The following is a 23,016-nucleotide window of genomic DNA, read 5'->3' as shown; positions in this document are numbered from 1 at the left end:
ACAGTCTACCCTATTTTAGATGGTACTAAAGAGGGTTTATTACTCAGCTCTGACACATGACTTGTTCAATTTAATGTGTTATAAAAGTTCACAAATTTTAGATGATTGTTATTATAACAATGGGTTATAAAAGTTCAAAGTTAATTTGTAATAATCGGCAAAATCTCTCTTTTATTCTGCAAACACAGCTGCACTAAACCCTGTGTTGAGTTCTGTCCAGACGTTTGCTTGATATTACAAATCGGACATTTCGGATAGTATTTCTGAGCTGAAAGCTCTTCAATTTCTTACAGCATACATCAGTGTAGACATCAATTAGTGTCCAATATTCCCCCTATATGACCCTCAGTTAGCTGTTAGCACACAAGCTTTTATGCTTTAAACTGTTATACTTTATCATTGTTTAGTTATTTTTCTAATTTGTCAATAATAAACTATTGGCCTTGAAATGAATTTGAACAGGTCACTGTTGATGTATTCAGACGAAGTGACGAATGTAATCAAATTTCCGTCTCAATCCATTTCAGTGTATTTTTTTTGCCACATCTTGGAAAAAAAATTAATTAGTTAACAATTAAATTAATTTCTTTTTGCTAAAAGGAGCACCTAGTCCTAGTGCACCATGATGCATTCTGTACTTCATGAAATGCATTACTCTAACATAGAAAACATTTTTAAGAACTGAGATTAAATGTTTTCTGCAGTATTACCCACATTGAGCTGACCAATGTCACAGTATACTTGTGAATTCACCAGTTTGCTTTGAATGCACATTTTGTAAGTATCTGTGAAGATGTTGGTGTGGAAAGAGAAGCGAAACTGTCCGAAATAGCAGTCACCACAATCACCAAAACAGGCAACCAGAATATGCTGAAAGGGTCTTCCTTAGAGAAGTTCAATAACAAAGTATAAATAAATTCAGCAACATCATCAATCCTGAGAGAGAAGTAGGAAAATGGGAAGTAAAAGAGTGGAGAGCAGGAAGCCAGATTCATAGATAGATAGATAGATAGAGATAGAGAGAGAGAGAGAGAGAGAGAGAGAGAGAGAGAGAGAGAGAGAGAGAGAGTAGTTCAGAGTAGGAAAGCTGTAGAGTAAACACTATTTGAGGAAGTGCTGATGGAGGAACAGTGCCAGTCTGCAGCCTCATGCTGGAATAGTTTGACCTTATTAGGAAAGCTTCCCAAAAAGTCTTGCATCTAACCCTCCTAATGTGTTCACACACGAACAGAAAAACACACTTCAGTTCAGAGTACCTGCTACTTGAGACACCCAACAGTCTCACAGACAATCAAAGGCTTGTGAACAAATATAAAATAGCCAATAATAGCATAATAAGTACTGCTCATAGGCAAGCACACACACACACACACACACAAACACACGTAATACACACTTATGAAAACATTAGGAAGTTATACACAAAAGCAAAACGGAAATGGCCTGTGCAGCAACAGTATTATATAACTGTGGAGGCTACTGAATGTTCGCATGTGTCTAATCGTATGTAAAGGGAAATTTTAGATGAAGAGCAAATGCATTCACTACAAGTAAATGTCAAGGCCATAAATTATGACTGTTAAACGTTCACTGTGCAACATTCAGAATAATGTGCCTGTATAAGAGAGACACATTATCTCTGCAAAGAGCAATTCATGTTGTAACTGTCATGTGTTTGGTTAAAGGGGATGATAATTTTCTACATTTCTGGTTTACTCAAAAAAACAAAAAAAAACAAAAACAAAGAAAAGCATGCACTCGCTCGGTCTTGTTCCCAAACACTTCCTTTCTCCCTCCCCATGCCCCGAAGCAGACCAGGCCTTCAAAAACATTAGCATCGCTTCCATGCATGTCATAAATTTCTTTTATTTGAATTATCACTACTGAGTACATCTGAGTTCACAAACAAACTATTTTATATGATCTGGGATCAGAAAAAACGCAAAGACAGTGCAAAGACAGTAAATGCAAAGACAGTGAAGGCATAACAATTTAATTTGGTACAGTATCTGGTTTAATTCTGATGGCTACATTTTATAGGCAACACAGGCCACAAATTGAATGCTGACCGACTACAGAACCAGGGGGCAAACATATACATGTTAATTTCTCAGTATTCTGCAATTTCTCTCTTCATATTTGTGCTCTTTTTATAATATTCATGCAATTCAGATGACTCGTATTGAGCATGTGGAATACTTTTTATATGGGTGCATGTGTTTAGGCAACGTGGCTGAGTGAGTATTCTGGTACACAGTTAAAATGTTCATAGCCTAGAAAGGATGACTGGAAAAGACGTTTCAAGCATGGCATTTCACATGAGGACACACACTTCACTGAAGAATTTAAAAGAGGAACTCACTGACCTATAATCTGGAATTTTCTCTGCCAGGCCAAAGTCTCCAACCACAGCAGTGCAAACGTCATTCTCCCAACGCACCAGACAATTCTACACAAACAAGAAAATCAGTATCAAACACACCATTTAACATAACCCAACATACAGCCCGCGATAACAGCGATGTCCTATTCATCATGCTCATGTTTTTGTCTGCTTGACGGGACAATACAAATTTGTGTAGATTGTATTAGAGCAGTTAAAAAATGTGGTGCTTTGAGTACAATTCTCTAATACTGACCACTGGATATTCAACATGGAACCTCATGGCAAAGACTCTATGAGAATTTGAGAATTAAAACTGTTGCTCTTCACAAAGATGGCTGAGGCAATAAGAAGATCTGTAGCACCATGAAACCGAGTTACAGTACAGTAACCAGGGTCATATAGAGGTTTTCCAAGATGGGTTCTACTCAGAACAGGCCCTCCCTTCAGAAACTGGGCCGAACAACAGGTTTCCAACATAATTCCGACACCAAACACACACAAGATGACAGCAAGAAACTGCCTTGCTTAGAAAGCTGAAATTGATTGTGACTGATTGGCCAAGTATGTCTCCAGACCTGAACCTGAGCACCTTTAAGGCATCCTTAAACAGAATGTCATTATAGAGGAGTGAAAGAGGATCCCAGCAACAACCTGTGCAGCTCTGGTGAATTCCATGCCTCCAGATGATTAAAGCAGTGCTACATAACAATAGTGCTCAAACTAAATAAAGACACAGTTCTGACATGTTCACTTAGGGTGTACTCACTTTTGTTGCCTGTATGTTGTGTTATTTTCAGAGGACAGTAAATATGTACTGCTATAAAACTGCACAATGACATTTACTTTAAACTATATTTGTTTCATTTCTATAGTATTATCCCTTGAGAACTAGTAAAATGGTTGCTGAAATGTGAGATATGGATATTATACATATACATACATACATACACATACATACATATACATATATATATACACACACACACACACACACACACACACACACACACACACACACACACACTATATTATATATATATATATATATATATATATATATATATATATATATATATATATATATATATATATATATATAAATAAAACACATCTAGATGTTCAAACAGCTGTATTTTGTGTATTTGTGTGTGTGTGTGTGTGTGTGTGTGTGTGTGTAAATACCTTTGAGGTAAGGTCTCTGTGGAATATCCCCTTGCTGTGGAGGTACTGCAGACCTTGTGCAATGTCCAGGCCGAGGCTCATCCTCACTGCCCAGGACAGGAACACCTCACTTTCCAACAGCTGCTCCAGGTTTCCACCGTTAATGTACTACACACAGGAAAGAGGCACACAAAATAAAAATACAAAAAAGTTCTCAGTTCTGCCCCTTTAAATTAATGGCATTCGACATATCCACATCAATTTAACAGAACATATGTTGGTTAGCAGAAGGCAATGCCTGATCATCTTTGTTTGTCTTTTCTAATTTCCTTCCCTCGCTTTCTATCACTGTCTTAGGTCCTTCCTCTAAATAAGATAAAGGACAGAAAAATTCACTTATATCCCAAAAACACATAGAAGCGCCACTGCAAAGCATCTCGATTCGGTGTCTAATTGCAAAGCATGAGGACATGACGTCGATCAAGATGTTGAATAGCTGCATGCCACAGTGAAACGAACCTAATCCTAATGAATTATGTTTGTAATCGGATACCAGCTGTAAAAAGGTGTCTGTGATGCTCCTGCGCCTCAGGCGGAATGACATCTTTATATTTAACAGTTTCATTGATCAAAGCACTTTTGTAGAGAATCGGCTAAATGCCATAAATGTCACCTAAAATGCTGGAACTATACTTGTGGGTTATATATGTACTAAATAGGAAACAGGTACTTGAGAAGTTCCAAATAAACATGTAGAAAGCATATGAAAGCACCTTGGGTGTTTTTTTTAAATAAATAAATAAACATTTTTTCAAGGCAGAGGGTAACAAGCTGAAAACCGTATGCTCAAGAGACTGGGGGCAGTTACTGGGGAGAAGCCAATATACTATTAGTTACTGCAAAGAGCTGGTACAGCAAAGATATCTAACATTTACAATGTTAGCACTGTTTGAATGCGCAAATGCGTATGGCGAAATCAGTACCTCTGTAAGAGCATGGAGATGTCCCTCGTGCACACACACTCCCACAAACCTAAGGAGACAAACACACACACAGTATTTCACATAAGACAATAATACCTACATGTTCTTGCAAGAACAACCACAAAGATAATGTGGGTGTGTAAACAAAACAGCACAAGTTGTGGCAAGTTATGGGAACCAAAGTTTTCCAACCCAAGTCAAATGTTATCTTAAGACAGCTTCATCAGGACGGATATTAGCTGCCGTATCTGCTCACTAATCCAACGCTACACTTTGATACACTGGGAGCCACGGCTGAACCGCAACCTTGGCAGGATTCCAACTTTTAATGCACAACACAATGAGTGAAGAATGTGTCATTACATGTTATCCTCACCTGTACATACAGGGGATAAATATTTAAAGAGGTGACTGGTTGTTAGTGAAAGCCAACAGCAAATAACAAATGACAAGCATTTAAATAATAAATAAACAGCATATTCTAAGCTATAAAAAAGGTGTTGTTTTAATATGCTGAGATCTAGTGAATAACATGGCGTATCGTGTACATTATTATTTTTGCATCAGTCTGATTGTTTGGCACAAAAGCAGCTGTCACAACAATTTTAGATTACACCATAGGCAGTTACATGGAGATTACGGGGAAGCAGAGCTAAAACTAAATGGAAAAACCACCACCACAGCAACAACAACAATTTCATACAAGTGGAACATATCAAACTTATTAGTTTCATCAAATAGAATATGTAACCACTTTATAACGATGGACTTCACCCATTATTTTGTCTCATGTCTGGTTTGCATCCTGACCAGATTTTAATCACATATGTACATTAACACGTCTAATCAAGCGCGTTTGAAATCTGATCACTGACTGCGTGCAACATGCAAATCAGTAATCATCAGGTGGTGAAAGTCACCGACTAACTTTCAATGGTGTTTTTTTTCCATAGTTGATCTACGCGAAATATTAATGTTTTATTAAATTTCCTATGAACAAGGCAGATTGCATGACCTTTTATGTTTATTGATTTATAATAAATATTGGATGACTGCTTCGGGAAATGGGTGCATTTATATTTGAATAACATCGGCATACATGTACATATTTACAACCCAAATTCCGGAAATGTTGGGAATTTTTTTTACATTTGAATAAAATGAAAACTAATAGACTTTCAAATCACATGAGCCAATATTTTATTCACAACAGAACATAGATAACAAATGTTTAAACTGAGAAATTGTACAATTTATGCACAAAATAAGATCATTTCAAATTTGATGCCTGCTACAGGTCTCAAAAAAGTTGGCACAGGGGCAAGAAAGGACTGAGGAAGCCAAATATTTGGGAAAATGTCTTGCAACTAAGCAAGTCAATTAACATCAGGTCTGTAAAATGATTAGCTATAAAATGAATGTCCTAGAGAGGTAGAGTCTCTCAGCAGTAAAGATGGGCAAAGGCTCTATTATCTGTGAACGTGTGCATAAAAAGATTGTGGAATACTTTCAAAACAATGTCATCAACCATCAAAAGATTCAGAGAGACGAGAGAAATCTCTGTGCGTAGGGGACAAGGCTGAAGAAATGTGTTGTATGCTGTGGTCTTCAGGCCCTCAGACGACACTGCATTACTCATCAGCAGGAGTGTGTCTTTGACATTACTAAATGGGCCCAGGAGAACTTCCAGAATCCACAGCTGGTAAACACAATCCACCATGCCATATGCAGATGCCAACTAAAGCTCTATCATGCAAAAAGGAAGCCATATGTGAACATGGTCCAGAAGTGCCGGTGTGTCCTGCGGGCCACGGCTCATTTTAAATGTACTGTTTCGAAGTGGAAAAGTGTTCTATGGTCAGACGAGTCCAAATTTGACATTTTTGTTGGAAATCGGGGACGTCGTTTCCTCCGGACTAAAGAGGAGGGACACCTTCCAGCGTGTTTTCAGTGTTCGGTTCAAAAGCCAGCAAATCTCTGATGGTGTGGGGGTGCATAAGTGCATATGGTATGGGCAGCTTGCATGTTTTGGAAAGCACTATGAATGCTGAAAGGTATATAAAGGTTTTGGAGCAAAATATGTTTTAGCAGGACAATGCAAAACCACATACTGCAAAGGAGAGGAAATGCTACATCATAGTAAACATGCCCCTGGGACAACTTTTTTGAGACCTGTAACAGACATCACATTTGAATTGAGCTAATTTTGTGCATAAAAGTGTAAAATTTCTCAGTTTAAACACATGTTCTTTTCTCTATGTTCTACTGTGATTAAATGTGGGCTCATGATTTGAAAGTCTTTTTAGTTTTCATTTTCTTTAAAGTTAAATATCATGAACATGATGAAATTGTATTTTACTGAGTCCACTGGTGACGTCAAACTAACCAATCTGTTTAATGTAGACTGCTCATATGCAAATCTATTGTTGAAATGTATAGAATTTTCTAGTGAGAGCTCGAATCCTGGCTTAACATTCAAAATCCTTTATATGCTCAAGTATATGTTTCGATAAGTAAAGTCCATCCTGAGGTGAGTAGATGTTATGTTGGCATTTCCAGATGCCCATACAGCACAGTGTGTGGTGGATGAACCTGAGGATGTTGGGGTGGCTGAGACGGTTCATGAGCTGCACCTCTTTCAACATGTTGCCTCTGTTACTGGCAATAGTGTTCATTTTCAGTGCCATCACCTGCCCCGTCACCCTGTGTTTCACCTAGAAAGAGAAAAAGATATTGATGCGTGGCTTCCTGTCACAGACAGACACTTTAAAGAGTCCATTGATGTCTATTGCAGCTGGGTACATGCACAGACACACACACACACACACACACACACACACACACACACACACACACACACACACACACACACACACACACACACACACACACATACTTCATTCCAACATCAAACATAGGCTGTCTTCAAACAGAATAAAGTTTGATTGAACCACAAGAATTATCCAAGCATCCACAATAATAAGTATTAATTTATCTAAAAAAAAATGGACAACCATTTTATATATATATAGAGGAGAGAGAGTGAGAGAGAGAGAGAGAGAGAGAGAGAGAGAGAGAGCACCTTTATTTGTCACATATACATTATAGCAAAGTGAAATTCATTCTTCGCTTATCCCAGCTTGCTCAGAAGTGGGGGTCAGAGCGCAGGGTCAGTCATAATATGGCGCCCATGGAGCACAAAGAGGGTTACGGGCCTAAGCTTGGCGATACCGGGGCTTGAACCACCAACCTTCCGTTTAGTAGCCATGCACCTTAACCGCTGAGCTACCACTCACCCTATATTACATACATACATACATACATACATACATACATACACACATACATACACGTGTGTGCAGGAAATAAATATAGGGGCAATGACGGTAAAAAATGTGAAGAAGCTGATGAGCAAGTACACCAAGTATATATACAGATATAACTTCATATTTAGCTTCAGTCCATCTTCTAAAATTATTTTGACTGTTTTTGCAATTGGGTTTACTGGACAGTTTTTTTACACAGTAGCTTTGCAGTAAGGTTAAAAAGTAACTGAAAATGAAAACCGAACATAATAAAGTATACTGATGTTAGCATGTTACAGGCAAAACATAACAGATTTTAGCTAAAACCTTCTTTTTAAAAAGGGTTTTCATGATGTTTCTGGTCTCATGAGAGTAAATATACTTATTTAAATGTTTTGGTTGTCAGGGCAACAGTGCTCTGTGTGTGTGTGTGTGTGTGTGTGTGTGACTAACTTACACACATGACTCAGAGTCAACATCCTCCTTTTCCTGTCTTGTGCATGTCTAACGTGACCATGTTTTTTTTCTCCAGAATCACACTCAACACCACCACGTGCACATAAGTGTGTGCATGCACTCGCACAGGCACTAGCAACAGCTTGAAGAAAGAACGACAGAACTGTCTCACTTCCCCACTTAAATGGCCCAGAAATCCACAGCAAAAGCAGGTTATGAATCTCCTCAGGACCTTCAGGATAAATGTGTTCAGTCGCTAGAACAAAACTCAGCAGGATGGCAGAGATCTCCAGAGAGACACACACACACACACACACACACACCTGATAATGTTAGCAACACTAGGTGAAAGGCAGGAATATGGGACAGGATTTCTCCACATCTGAACAATTAGTTCTACTTCATTTCTATTTCTATTTGTTTGCAACTTACTGTCACCTATATTTCTGTTCTAGTGTGTCTACAACAAACATGAGATTCACGACATGACCATTTACTACGTCACAATATTTCTTAGTTAACTGGGGTGCTTTCGAGCCCAAGTAAACGACCATGATGTTCAACAAAGATATCATTACAGGTCACTGAAAACCTGGACTACTGATATTGAGTATTGGGTCTGCCTACAGTTACAGAACTGCTGAATTTTACTGTAAATATTAACAGATAATCTTGAGGAACTACAGACCTTTTAAGAAATTAAAACTGAAGAAATGCAGCTAAAACATTACATTGTGAATAAACAGGAACTTTCATAACCTCTAAATTAGTGCCAGTGCAGAAATAATATAATACTAAACGGGATCTGAATCACTATTTAAGCAGATGCCAGCTATGTGATTCAAATCCACAGATTATCGGTTTTCTTTCTTTTCACTGCGGGAATGTTAATACCAATCAGGCCTTCAATGCCTCAGTCTTTTAAAAATATTTTTACTGACCACATGCTTGACTTTTAATGGCTTCTTCCAGCATGATAATGCACCCATGTTGCAAATCATTATCATCGTCACGTTACAAGTCATCTTGCACTGGTTTCATGAACATGACAAGGAGTTCAATGTTCTTCTGTGGCTTTCCCAGTCACCAGATCTGCAGCCAACAACTTGTGGATTTCACGCCATAAATAATTAAAGCTGTGTTGAGAGCAAAGGAGGTTTTGGATAAAGTGCTAAGCGAGTGTAATTCATCATATTAATATTATCAATATTAATTCAGTCTAGCCCGGCCCTGGACTGACATGAACCTGGCCATCTCCAAACCTCACACAGAGTATGTGAGAACATCCTCCAATTCATAACATCTGACAGGCTGCCCGCCATGCACCATAACCGTCTCACTGACACACACACCCCCACACACATCATAAAACCCAGGGTAAAGTGAGAAAAGGTCACAAGTGCAATAAAAATGTGGTGAGAGAGAGCCTCTTCATTGAGGCTGGACAATGGGATGACGTCTTATCAATATTGCAATATTACATGAAGATAACTTTTATAACAGTGACGAAAAGCACCGACAAAAGAACGACCCACTGGCTGGTGAAGGAACAACTGATTATAGCTGCTTCACAGAGAAGTAAGAAAACTAAGCCAAGAAAGAACCTCATCTGCCTTATTAATATTACACAACATTCAACCAAAAACCTTCTTCAGCAAACTAAACAATAGGTGTTACATTCAACCATTTGTATGTTTATGCCATTCATATTGATTTTTAGCAGGTCCACCATCATCATAAGCCACCAACCTTAAAGGCCTAATTAAACAAAGAACAAGGCGTTTTTTTTCCAATCCGGAATAAAGCATCCTGTGACCGATGCTCCAATTACGAGGGTTACAGTGACACTTGGACAGAGATTTTAAAATGCACGCACGTACCATTTGCCAATATCAAAGTGTGTACATGTAGATTACACATAGCTTCATCGGGACTGCTCTCATATTGCTTCTCATATTGCTTCAGACTGTTTAGTCTAATCCCAAGAGGGTGCGCATCACACCCACAGACAGTCACTGTAATCACACTGCACTTACGCTTGCTTGTGTGTGTGTGTCTCTGTCTCTGTGTCTGTGTGTGTGTGTGTGTGTGTGTTTAGGCTAAGGGTGGAGTGATGCAAACCTCTACAGTAATCATCTCATTCTCTCCAGTTCAAACACAGCTTTCTAGCAATAGTACTACTGATCATCTGCTTTGAAAAAACACATCGTACAACGCAGCTTTAAAGACACCTTTACCATTTACTACATAGGTCACGATTACTGGTTAAGACTCGCTGTAGATGAATTTTTACATTTTTCAATGCAACATGACTAAATTATAGCTATATGAAAAACTATAGGTCCTGTGCTGATTTACTATAATCCAAAAAAAAAAAAAATTATACATATGATAACGTTTTAGATTTAAATGTTCCGTTACCTGACATTATTTAACACATCAGTTAGCATTTAACCGTAGCATCTTCTATATGACCAACTGTTAACTGTGTACAGAGGCAATACCTGGACAAATAAAGTTCGGAAGGAAGTAGCAGAGATTGTTGCTGCCTCTGGTTAGTTCAGTTAGCTTTCTTTGCTAATCTGACAATACGGTACTAAGCCTAGCACATGTAAACCAAACAACCAGAAGCTGAAATGTAAATACTTAAACTAAAGAGATTACTTCTACTAAACTAAAAGTATCTACAAACCAACAAGCGATAAACTCCAAGCAAGGGTGTTTTTACATTTTCTAATGTCAAGTGCATTATCTAACACCCCACAACAATAAAAAGACAAACGTGCATTAACCAAAGTTCCTAGAATCAATTCAAAGAACTCTATAGTTTTATTTTTTACACAAATTTCACTTAAGCGACATTTATAATCCCAAATAAAATACATATAACTGCACTGCCCTACATATAAATACCGTATTTTTTGGACTATAAGCCGCAACTTTTTCCCCACGTTTTGAACCCAGCAGCTTAAACAACGAAGCGGCTTATTTATGAATTTTTCCTGGGTTTTTCCCGGTTTCACAACCTTCCAGCCAAAAAACTAAACGACATAACATCAGACCAATGAAATTTCCGAACGGAAACGGAAAAAAAACTCACCTCACCTGTCTTCTTAGCTGCACGGCATCGGGAGAAAAAACGTTTTTTTTTTTAAATGCACGACGATGCCAAAAGGAAAAGGAAAGGAAGGAGTAAGACAGTGAACAATGACTTTCTTGGTAGGCTACTGTTTAGATACAAGCCGTTGTAACGCATTGAGTCTGGGTGAAGGGAGAGCTCACTAACTCCAGTTGCAACAGAAATCATATAAGCACAGACAGGTTTCCAAAACTCGTGCTTTTTTATTTTTCTTGGCAACAGCGTTACGGGTTAGTCAAAGAAACTTAGAAATGAGCATCAGAAAATAATAAGGACATATTCATCGGTCTTGCACACACGCAGTAATAGCGGAAAAATGCGGCGGCAGGTTATTCCCAAAATGCCGCTCTGCTCATAAAGGAGCCACAACATATTTCACCCGTTACACCGTGTAACAGACACTGTCTTTGGTTAAAGCCTGTGTAAAGTTCATTAGTTTCAGTGTAGACAGTGTAGAATCTTTGTCAAATTCAGTGGGAGGGGCTTATATATGGGTGCGCTTTACAGTCCGGAAATTACGGTATGCTAGTTGAGAAGTCTGAAAATTTTTTTTTAAATAAAATCAGTTCTAAAGTCAACATGAAGCCTATGATATGAAAGTGTGGCTTGTTACGTGCAATCATATTACAATTACCTAATGACATTGTTGCTGCCTTCAATTAAAAACAAACAACAACAACAAAAAAAACAGGTAGAACCCGCAACACGAGCAAATGTTCTCGGTCATGGAAAACGTCTCTGCGTAAATTGAATCAGATACTTAGGAAAAATGCTGTGGGTTGCCTATGGAAGATCAAGTTACTACAGATAGAAAACAAAGAGAAGGTTTCACTAATGAAACGCATGCAAACACACTAAAACATCTGAAGCTTCAGCAATGAGGAAAAGTATTTGCATTAACACGCTTCTGTGAATGCACTTTATCTGCAATGTGCTGCTTCAAGCTCCGTTTGCAGGCACATCTGATAAACTGTGGATTCCTCTCATTGTTCACTCACACACTTGGAGCTGGACATGGATTCAATCACGTATCTGAAAGGTGCAAGTGCTGCATTAGTTCATATGATAATCAATGATTAAAAGCACAGATAATGCAGTGATTAGGATTTTCTGCTTGTGTGACTTGTTTCTAGTCACAGTCATGACTGATAAATAGTGAAAGAACAATATTACCTTAAAAAGTTTTCGTCGGTGCCACACCCCACACATCAAGCTCACAATATGCAGATACACAAAGCATGGAGACTTTACAGTGAAATTATTAAACACGCATGCACACACTCATTTTCTGCATTATTGGCAGTGCAAGCCCAGACGAGAGAGAAAGAGACCAACAGACAGGGACACAAACTCCTTTGCAACTCGTGTCAAAACGGGCCCACAAATATTTTCAAAAGCGCAAAACTCTGCTCCATTCTCCAATCACAACATATCTTTAGCCAATGGAACAGACCAGGCTCCTGCCATAGACATGTGACTGATGGGATTGTGATATTTTCCCCTACAAGCAAAATTCCCTACTACACAATGCTGGATCTATATTTAAAGACAGCACAGTCATGCAGGCTACAGCAGGAAGCCAACAGGAACTCATCTTCCACAAACATGTCATCATTTTCCTGAAGTGGCATAACCCCAGCACACAAAGATCCACTTCAACCCTAGAATTCAAAAACATTTCTACTGGAAATTAAACAATTCTTGTTGATTTAATGATTAACTTTTTATGCGCTTTCTAAAAACAGATCCAAAGTCATTTTAAAATAATTTTTTTTCCTGTGTTCACAATACAATATCTTTTTTTGTTTAAAAACTAAATATGTGCTTATTTGGCCAAGAGAAGTTACGCAGTTTCCACAGTTCCTCATTTACAAATGTAGTTCTTACCTGTTTTTAGTTTGTAGATGAAATGCACAAAAATGGAGGAAAAACAAAAAACATTGTGTTTTTTTATCCTATTCTACTATAGAGATTTTCACATTAGACTTTATGGTAGAAGTTATGGTTAAAGAAGCAGAGATTATTGGTGTGATTTCACTGGAACTTGGGCAGTGCTCACCCTAAAAATGACGTGTAACGATACACAAACCCACACAAAAACTACAAGTGACTGGTCATAATCGTAGAATTCCACACAAATCCATATGCAGGATTCTGGCTGCACAGATCAGAGAATACGCTCAAACCCTCACAGTCTTTCAGCATCTCTCTAAAGGAAGTGTAAGCTAAATCACAGACAGCTTGTTTAAGTCAGAACCTGATTCTTTCCACCGAGAGGACACACATCTTAATTGCTTGAGCATGCTGGAGCTGTATTCAGTTACTGCTTCTTCCATAAATATCTGTCTGAAAACGCAGAGAACTATGTAATGACGGGTCAAAAAACAAAATAAATAACAACAAAAGACAGTTTCATTATTAATGATATACTTTAACTAACTTTAGAATTATATTCATCCTCAAATCGTTTCATCAAACAGAAGAATAAAACAGACATTTCGCCGACTGGCTGATACGTTACAGCCAGACATTCGTGTAATTAGAGAGAAGCACTAACATTATCATCCATCTTCAGTTTAAGTTTTCGGTTTTCTCATATTGTGTCTACACGGATTCATCCGGACTAACTTCATCTCAGCTTAACGTTTACTTTTGTTTTTAGAAGCAGGTCTTTTTCCATTTCCAGTCATCATTGTTCTATTAACAACAACAAAAAAAACAATAAAACAAAACCGCATTGATCATTTTGTCAATGAAAAAATGAATTAGTGCAATTGAAAAGTGAAATGTGAATTATGATGCCTTTTTCTTTTTCAAATAATAAAAGTAGGAAATAAAGAAATCTGCACAAAAGAAAAGTTACTTATTAATGAAATGTTCTCTATGTTTAATCACACAAAGTTTAGTAATCAAAATCTCACAATACCAAATATCAATGATCTAAACTACACAGTATTTCCAATCTAACACTCCTAACCTGGGAGCAAAAGTGAAATTCAATGTCTTTTCTCAGGAAGAAATGTCCACTCTGGAAGAATTTGCAGACACAATAAATGATAGAATCTAGAGCAATGTATTCAGAGATCACAGACAATAATGTAAAACATGTTGTGGAGCAGGAATTTTTAGCAATGAGTCAAGAGTTTGTGCTTGTTATAACATCGTAAGAGGAGGATGTGTTTCAAACTTCCATTTACTGCCACTAACTCAATGCTTTTTAAAAGCATGGGGCGATCCAAATTAACTTCGCCGAATGCAGATTGTTCGATAAAAATAGTGATTGATTATGCACTGGTTTTATTTAGATCTTATTTAATATCTGTTTTGTTACCTCAAATTCACAAAATAAGATAAATGAGGCATATTTCAAATACTTTGAATGAAAGTGTTTTTTTTTTTTTTTTAAAGTCAACATGGTATTGTATGAGGAAGTCAGGTGTGTCAGAGAAGTATGTGAGGGTGGTGCAGGACATGTATGAGGACAGTGTGACAGCAGTGAAGTGTGCAGTAGGTACGACAGACTGGTTTAGGGTGAAGGTTGGACTGCATCAAGGATCGGCCCTGAGCCCTTTTCTGTTTGCAGTGGTGATGGACAGGTTGACGGACGAGGTCAGACAGGAGTCTCCCTGGACTATGATGTTTGCAGATGATATTGTGATTTGTTGTGAGAGTAGGGAGCAGGTTGAGAAGAGCCTGGAGAGGTGGAGATATGCGCTGGAGAGAAGGGGAATGAAACTCAGTAGGAGAAAGACAGAGTACATGTGTGTGAATGAGAGGGAGGGCAGTGAAGTGGTGCGGTTGCAGGGAGAAGAGGTGGAGAAGGTGGAGGAGTTCAGGTACCTGGGGTCAACAGTGCAAAGTAATGGAGAGTGTGTTAGAGAAGTGAAGAAAAGAGTGCAGGCAGGGTGGAGTGGGTGGAGAAGAGTGACAGGAGTGATTTGTGATAGTAGGGTATCTGCAAAAATGAAAGGGAAAGTTTATAGGACTGTGGTGAGACCTGCAATGTTGTATGAATTAGAGACAGTGGCATTGAGTAAAAGACAGGAGGTGGAGCTGGAGGTAGCAGAGCTGAAGATGTTGAGGTTTTCTTTGGGAGTGACGAGGATGGATAAGATTAGAAATGAGTTTATTCGAGGGACAGCGCATGTAGGATGTTTTGGTGACAAGGTGAGGGAGGCGAGATTGAGATGGTTTGGACATGTGCAGAGGAGTGACATAAATTATATTGGTAGAAGAATGCTGAGGATGGAGCCACCAGGTAGGAGGAAAAGAGGGAGGCCAAGAAGGAGGTTCATGGATGTGGTGAGGGAAGACATGCAGGTAGTTGGTGTAAAAGAGGCAGATGTAGAGGACAGGGTGGTATGGAGACGGATGATCCGCTGTGGCGACCCCTAATGGGAGCAGCCGAAAGAAGAAGAAGAAGATTTTATAAAAAATTTCATAAAAAATATAAAAGAAAATTTTAATAAATAAATAAAAATAAAAACACCACGCAACCTGCACAAACCAGCTTTTTATTTTATTACTGTTTTTCTTGGAAAATATAATGAGAAATGTATTCATTCTTTTTATTTCATTATTCTTCCATAAAATATTTATAATTTTCATTTAGTTTACATGGTTCACCACATTTAGAAATCTAACGTTCACCAGTCAGAAAAAAATTCACTTAATTACATTGACAATAATAAAAGAAAAAAAAAAAAGTTGAGATAAGTGTATTCTATAAATTCATCTATTCTGCAAGTTCTGCTCAAGATGTCGACTCTGTTTTATGAAAACAATTTTAAGTTTCCAGATGAGAAAAAGGGATCAATGTAAGATTTTGGTTCATTTACATTTTTAAAATGCAGAACCCAGAATATCTGGATTTTTCCAGCCTTTGCGTCACCCTGCTTTACCCTTGTCCTCTTGCGTTTTTTTTTTCCATATTAAAAGTGCATCAGGCACAAACAGTTATATTTAATCGAGTCATTAACTGTTGAAAAGCATCCGGTTCATTAAAGATTTTTTAGTTTTTTTTTCCCAATTTATTTTTGTCCTAACATAAATATAAAAGGATGAAATACAAACAAATAAGAAATACTGTAGTAATTCGGAAATATTTAGGAATATATCATTTTTAAAGCAAAACAAATTATTAAACAACATACACACACCCTGACCACTGTCCATCACTGTCCAACTGACCACCTGATTATTGTCTGTGTTAAAATTAAATAGAAAAGAACAGCGTGTTTATAGTTAATGATTTTGTTCCTTATAAACGGATTAAAAGATGAGATCAATGAGCTTAGAGTTGGTTTCAGACTAATTCTACACTGTTTTTCTTTTCATTTTTTGTTTATATTAGATTTAAATTTAGCAGGTTTTCCCCTTTATATTTCATTACTATATATCCTGGCTTTAAGAATATAACCAATATATCATAAAAGCAATTATCAGCACACCAATATTAACTGCTGCATATCTCAGAGACAGTTTTAGTCACAACACTTTCTGAGTTCCTTCAAATCCTGGGCAGATTATAAATCTTGCACCTTTATTAAAAAAATGTTGAGAAATCTGTTTTTGCTTGCCTGTGTGGTACTCATTAGGGTAATTCTCTTCTGGTAAATACAAGCTATGCAGCCAGAACACCATGACGAGGGAGGCAGAATGCTCTACTCTGGAGCAGACTGCAAAACAAACTACCTTGAGGATGTGTCATGACAGGCACAAGCACCTTGACAGCACTCAACTCCTCCATGGCAGAAATCCAGCAATCCTACAAAAGATCAAAACCTAACTATTTTGCAATAATTCCAAACAAAGTACACTTAATCTTAAGGATTTATCAGTGGCAGAACTGCACTGTGTAAGACCAAACACGACAATAAGACACGGTATTATGGAGGTATCTGTTATCACCAGAAAGAAATGAGAGAAACAGCAGCATGATTGCAGGAATACAGACTGGGGGGTGTAATGGTACACAAACGTCACGGTTCTGTATATACCTCGGCCTTTAAGTCAGTTCTGGTTTCAATTTCGGTACATTGAGGGGGTGGTGGTGATGGTGGTGGTTGGTGATGATGCAAAACATAAAATTGCTTGTCAGTTTGCAGTTTATTATTATTATTATTATTATTATTATTATTATTATTATTATTATCATCATCATTTGTGAACATCAGCAGTTTACATTTTTTAAAGAGTTTTAAATAAAATGCCTACTTGGTTAAATAATATATGAAATAAGATTTGATAATTTATATATATAAAAAATATATATAGAGAGAATAAATCAACTGAATGCAATAAACGTTTAATTATATTGATTATTTTGAGTATTTAATTAAATTGCCACAAATTAAATTGATTAAATGAAATTAAATAAAAGGATAAATCAAATTAAATATTAAACATTTGTTAGACCCCACATGAGTAATACAGATGTGTATATATGTGCATGTTTTACATTTAATATTTAATTTTTTTAAGATATGATCTACTTAACTGTTCTACTTATTTCAGCACACTTTAACAAATGTCTTCATTCCTTCCATCCAATTGCCAGGATTTTCTACTTTAAAAAGAAATTCTTGAATCTGGACATAAAATATTAAAGAATCCATAGTGCTAGCGTTAGCTGCTAGCCACTTCTTGGTTAGCGGTTATGCTAGCGATGTGCAAAACACATCTTATTTCTAGTATGTAGTGAGTAGAAACAGTGACACTGCGCTAACTTTTTATACCCCTGGCATTGTTGTGAATGTTTTCAAGTTTAATAATAATTAAAAAAATTTAATGCGCTAAAAGTGCGATAAGCAGAGTAAACAAACATGCAGTCCGCCACGTAATATGTTCCCGAGGGAACTCAGATTTTAACTTTGTTCCGCACGTAAAAAGGATTGCAGTAGGTACACGTGTGTGGCGAATCGAAAGCCCTGTACCGGAAAATCTTGGTACGGATACGTGAACGTTACGCCACTAATACTGACTCATCAATGGAGGTGATCTGCAGTGTGGAGGGTTTGAATAACAGGAAGGTGTTGTCATCTGATAGTCTAGATCAGCAAGCTGAAGGTGAATAGAAATGCTTTTCATATTTCTCTCACTCCTTCATAAACATCCAAACCCCAAACTGTCCACCCACACAAACAGCACCTGCATAGCCTGTCATCAGGTATCTCTCTCCATCTTTTCCTCTTACATCATCACTCTCAGTATTATTAAAAAAATTAAAATAGAATGCATCTCGAATGACTGAAAGAACAAGCACTCATCGTGGTACGCTAAAGACTATAGAGTAAAACTTCCCAACTACACTCACATCCACTGGGCAAAGGTTTTAAAAAGATTTTATTTCAGCAGTGCACAGGTGTCTATTTCTTGATGGATTGTGACACAATAGTGAAGCAGCACTAACAAAGTTGCAACTAGGTAGGCCCAACACTGCAATCATACTTCTAATGCAGTTTTAAACAACAACACATTGGCAACAGATAAACTTCCTGTTTAAATAACAAGAAACTTCACAGAGCAGTCACACGTATCTTATTTTTTATTATCATGACTGAAGCACAAGCGTTGCGCTTTTCTTTCTATGCACTTCTGCAACAACGGAAAATATATTACATATCTACTGCAGGACTCAAACGAGATATGAACATGTACATATATGATCATTTCACCCACTCAAAATAAATGTTAATGATACAATGGACTATATGCAAAGAGCAGCATATGAATGGCACATGAAAAGGTGTAATTGATGTTATACCCTCAAAAATCAGCTCTTGAAGTAGAAAGCCCTATTTATACATCATCCAGCTGATTAAGCCATTACCCGTCAATTTATACACAAAGAGAAATTGCATATTAAAATACATTTATTTCTAAAATAAATCGCAGACTCTACTGTGACATAAACACGAGCATCACATGATCTCAGGACCGCATCAGAAATCTGAGCATCCCATAATACGCAACATGGACATCTATACAAGTCGACCTTCTCGACAATTTTTTTGCCAAATTATCTCAAAAACCAAAAGCATAACAGCAAAGTTTTTAAGAATCATATTCCTAATATAGGTCCTGTACATTTCAGCACTTTCCCTGCCAACACTCTCACTTTAGCAAAGAAAGAGCTGTTAATGAGATTAAGAGGAGAAAAAAAAAAAACACATAAATGCTCAGGACAAGAGAAGCCATGCCTTTGTGTCTTATCTTTATGTGCAAAATCTGTCATGTCAGCAATTTATGCATTCATTATATTAAAACAAACCCAAACCAAGTAGAATCTGAGCAGATACCAACAATCCAGAAATAGACAAATAGCATCCGATTGATGTCTGTATAAAGACCTGTGTTATGTGTTATAGCGAGATGTTCAACAAGAGGTTCCACTTTTTAAAATGTTGTGCATCATTGCAGACATTTCCTTGAATTTATGGAACTTCTGACTATTAGGTCTTTTCATGCATGCAACAGTGTCAATCAGGAGGTCATGCACAAAATAAACAAGGGAAGGTCTGGTTTACTCAAGGAACCATATGCCAATGATAAAACAATATAAGAAGTAGAGTTTGATTAGGAGTTACAGCTGTTTACATTTGACTGTGAATAAATGTTTCCTCAAGGACCATTCTATTTGGTCCAGGATGCGGCCCATCACATCACATATCACTACGGATGTATAGTGATGCTCTAGAATGCCAGAGAGTGTAAAAGCCATAGTGGAGTATAAACTCTATTCAATACTGTGCCACACTGTATTTGTCCTATTTCAAGAGTGCACAAATGTGTTGTAGATTTTTTAACTGGAAATGTGAATATTGTAAAGCTTTTGCCATTGAAGGTTTCATTTAAAGTGCGTTGAAGGGACAAATGAAAAAGTGCACTTTTTTTGTTGTTTAAATGGACTGAACCCCTGACAGCACCACCGCAGTGGCAGGAGAAAGTGCAGTTTTTTGGAAGGGGGCTTTATTTCACAGAGTGTACGGTAACCGGATACGGTGCGGATGTTACCTTAAACACTTCGGAGAAGAAGCCCGAGCCGATCTTCTCGCAGACGAAGTCATCGATGCGCGCGAGACTGGACACGGCGCTGCGCAGTGCGCGGTACGAGGAGGGCCGAAGCCTCTGCGGCCCGTGCGGTCCTTCCGCTTCCTGCTCCGTGCGCTCCATTCCGCCGCTTCTTCCACTCACACACACATTCACTCGCTCCCGGGACACACTGCCAAGAGTTCACATTTCCTGCTGCTCGAGCAATGCAGCTACGCAGGATACAGACATGCACCGATGATGGAGAGCATTCACTCCCGTTTGGAGTGTTTATATATATAGAGAGAGAGAGAGAGAGAGAGAGAGAGAGAGAGAGAGAGAGATTGCGTGCTCGTTTGTTTAGATGTTTCGGGATTCCCCTCGCCTCCTGAGAACATCCACGAGCGCCGTGCAAAGCTTCGGGCCAGACCTTCAGAGTTGTTGCGCTCACTCCATACCGTGTTCCCACTTCATTTTATTCCTCACCAGACTGTGCAGCTAAGCCCGGAGACAGCACTGCAAAACACACACACACACACACACACACACACACACACACACACAAGTTCACTGCGGATTCTTCAATCAGCCAGCAAGCCATAGCTCGCGCGCGCACACTGCGTGTCCTTCTTTATACTCGTGCACGCTCTCCTGCCGTCAGTAATCGGTAATGCGTCCTGTTCAGAAAAACATCACGCATTTCTTCATAAAGTTCTTTTTTTGTTGTTGTTCAGTGCGTGGGAGTAAATAGAGCACGGAGACACGCCGCTTCAGCCAGACCGCACGCGCACAAAAACCTAAACTGAATTATACATGAGGGGGTTCGTGAACGGCGCGCGAGCTACTCTAATGTTTCCCAGTCCGGCTCCTGGTGACTCTCCTATTACATAATACATCGCCCTGGTGTGACTTACCGTGTGAAAGATCTCGCGACCAGTTTAGTCTTTTCCGCAGTATGTGACCTTCTTGGAGAAGAAGGAGGGAGAAAACCGCGGTGTTTATTATTATTCCTCGTCACATCGCAGTAGATGCAGCAGCGCTTAGGAGCGACTCTCGCTCACGCGCCGATCACAGCAGGAAATGAGTGTTAAAGTGGAGCTGAGATCTAATTGGCCACGAGTGCTGCCGAGTGGGCGTGGCCAAGCACACCTTAGGCAGATTTTTACCTGCGGGGGAAAAAAAGCGCGGTACAAGTAGAAGGCCAGACTTTCGATTTAATTAATACTTCATATCTCATAATTCAGAGTTTTTAGGTATCAGTACTTTACTTTAATATTTACAACTTTTTACTTTTACTCATTACATTGTATAATGAGTAACATTAGTTTGAATCTATTTGGTGTCATGTCATATTTTTTCTTCTCATTGTGCATTCATCATCATCATCTTTTCCCTGCTTGTGTTCTATATGGTGGATGTTCAGCCTGGATACATTTCTCAAAATATGAAACTTTTTTTGTATTAATATATTAATAAAATATGAGGTCCAGGTACCAGCGTTACACTAAAACAGGTAGTAGTAATGGCTACTTTTTACTTAAGTACACGTCAGAGCCCAAACCTATTAACTTGAGTGAAAAAGTATATTCAACTTTTACCAGAATCTTTTAAAACATGAGTATCTGTACTTCTACTTAGGTGAAGGATGTGTGTACTTTTACATCTCTGCTTCATACAGTGGACTACACAGGTATTAGTATGGTTCAATTTAACATCACTTTATCTTGGTATCAGCGTCAGTAGGTCAGGGTTAAGATGGATCTGGATGAACCATATCCTAGGAACACTAATCATTTACATTTGTCATTTACACCCTTTACTCGTATTATCTTACAAAGTCCTACAAGTCCCCGTCAATAAACACATGCTGCTACTGGTTTACTGGGACACCGGCTACTATGAATGCTATTACTGCAACGCTGATAGTAAAACAAATAGATAGTTGGAAAAAAAGTGCTAATTTGAAAGGCACATGAAGCAGGAACCCACCCAGGACCAGGTGTCAGATTATTAAATATTATAATTACAGAATTAAGTTATGATGCAAATCTTAATGATTGGAGTAAATCATATTTCTGGTACTGCATGGTCACCGATGGTGGTCACTATGTTTAAACCACTTCATAAAAAAAATCAATGTGGAGAAGAGGCATATATGATAAGTTCAAGGGCATAATGCCAAAAAGTACAAAACCCCACATTGGAGAACAAACTCATAATTAAAGATTGTGCCAGTCTGTATTTCTCCACATGGTGTTTTCATCAAGGGTGGCCCAATCTTCAGTTCCTTTTGTAACTGTTAACTAGAAATATGAATAGATAGTACGTTCTTTTTTACAGAGAAGTGCTAATTTAAGAAGCTCTTAAAGAGGTACGTAAAGAACCCACCCAGGACCAGATGTCAGTTTATTGCAGAGCACCACACACATACACACTAAATTTAGAATCTACCTACCCACATGCTTATTCAGGGTGGGAGGAAACCAGATAACCTGGAATGAGGAAAGAGTCTCTGGAGCTGTGAGGTGGCATAGCCAAACCCTAACCTGTTGTCCA

General features: G+C 38.1%; 1 protein-coding gene across 1 annotated transcript in view; it reads right to left on the bottom strand.

The window, feature by feature from the left end:
- The window catches only part of tesk1b (testis associated actin remodelling kinase 1b), a 26,653-nt gene extending 5,125 nt beyond the window's left edge, over nucleotides 1–21,528 (bottom strand). The window contains exons 1-6 of the mRNA XM_046851106.1: nucleotides 21,375–21,528; nucleotides 20,446–20,976; nucleotides 7,123–7,244; nucleotides 4,531–4,579; nucleotides 3,569–3,715; nucleotides 2,367–2,449 (exon numbers count right to left, since the gene is read on the bottom strand). Of these exons, the coding sequence (XP_046707062.1) occupies nucleotides 2,367–2,449; nucleotides 3,569–3,715; nucleotides 4,531–4,579; nucleotides 7,123–7,244; nucleotides 20,446–20,604 (560 nt within the window). The 5' untranslated portion in view covers nucleotides 20,605–20,976; nucleotides 21,375–21,528. The remainder of the gene's footprint in view (nucleotides 1–2,366; nucleotides 2,450–3,568; nucleotides 3,716–4,530; nucleotides 4,580–7,122; nucleotides 7,245–20,445; nucleotides 20,977–21,374) is intronic.
- Between the last annotated feature and the right edge of the window lie 1,488 nt (nucleotides 21,529–23,016).

This window comes from Silurus meridionalis, chromosome 6 (genome assembly GCF_014805685.1).
Source record: "Silurus meridionalis isolate SWU-2019-XX chromosome 6, ASM1480568v1, whole genome shotgun sequence".
NCBI lineage: Eukaryota > Metazoa > Chordata > Actinopteri > Siluriformes > Siluridae > Silurus > Silurus meridionalis.
The sequence above is the reverse complement of the archived record's forward strand: the minus strand, read 5'-3'. Positions and strand labels throughout refer to the sequence as shown.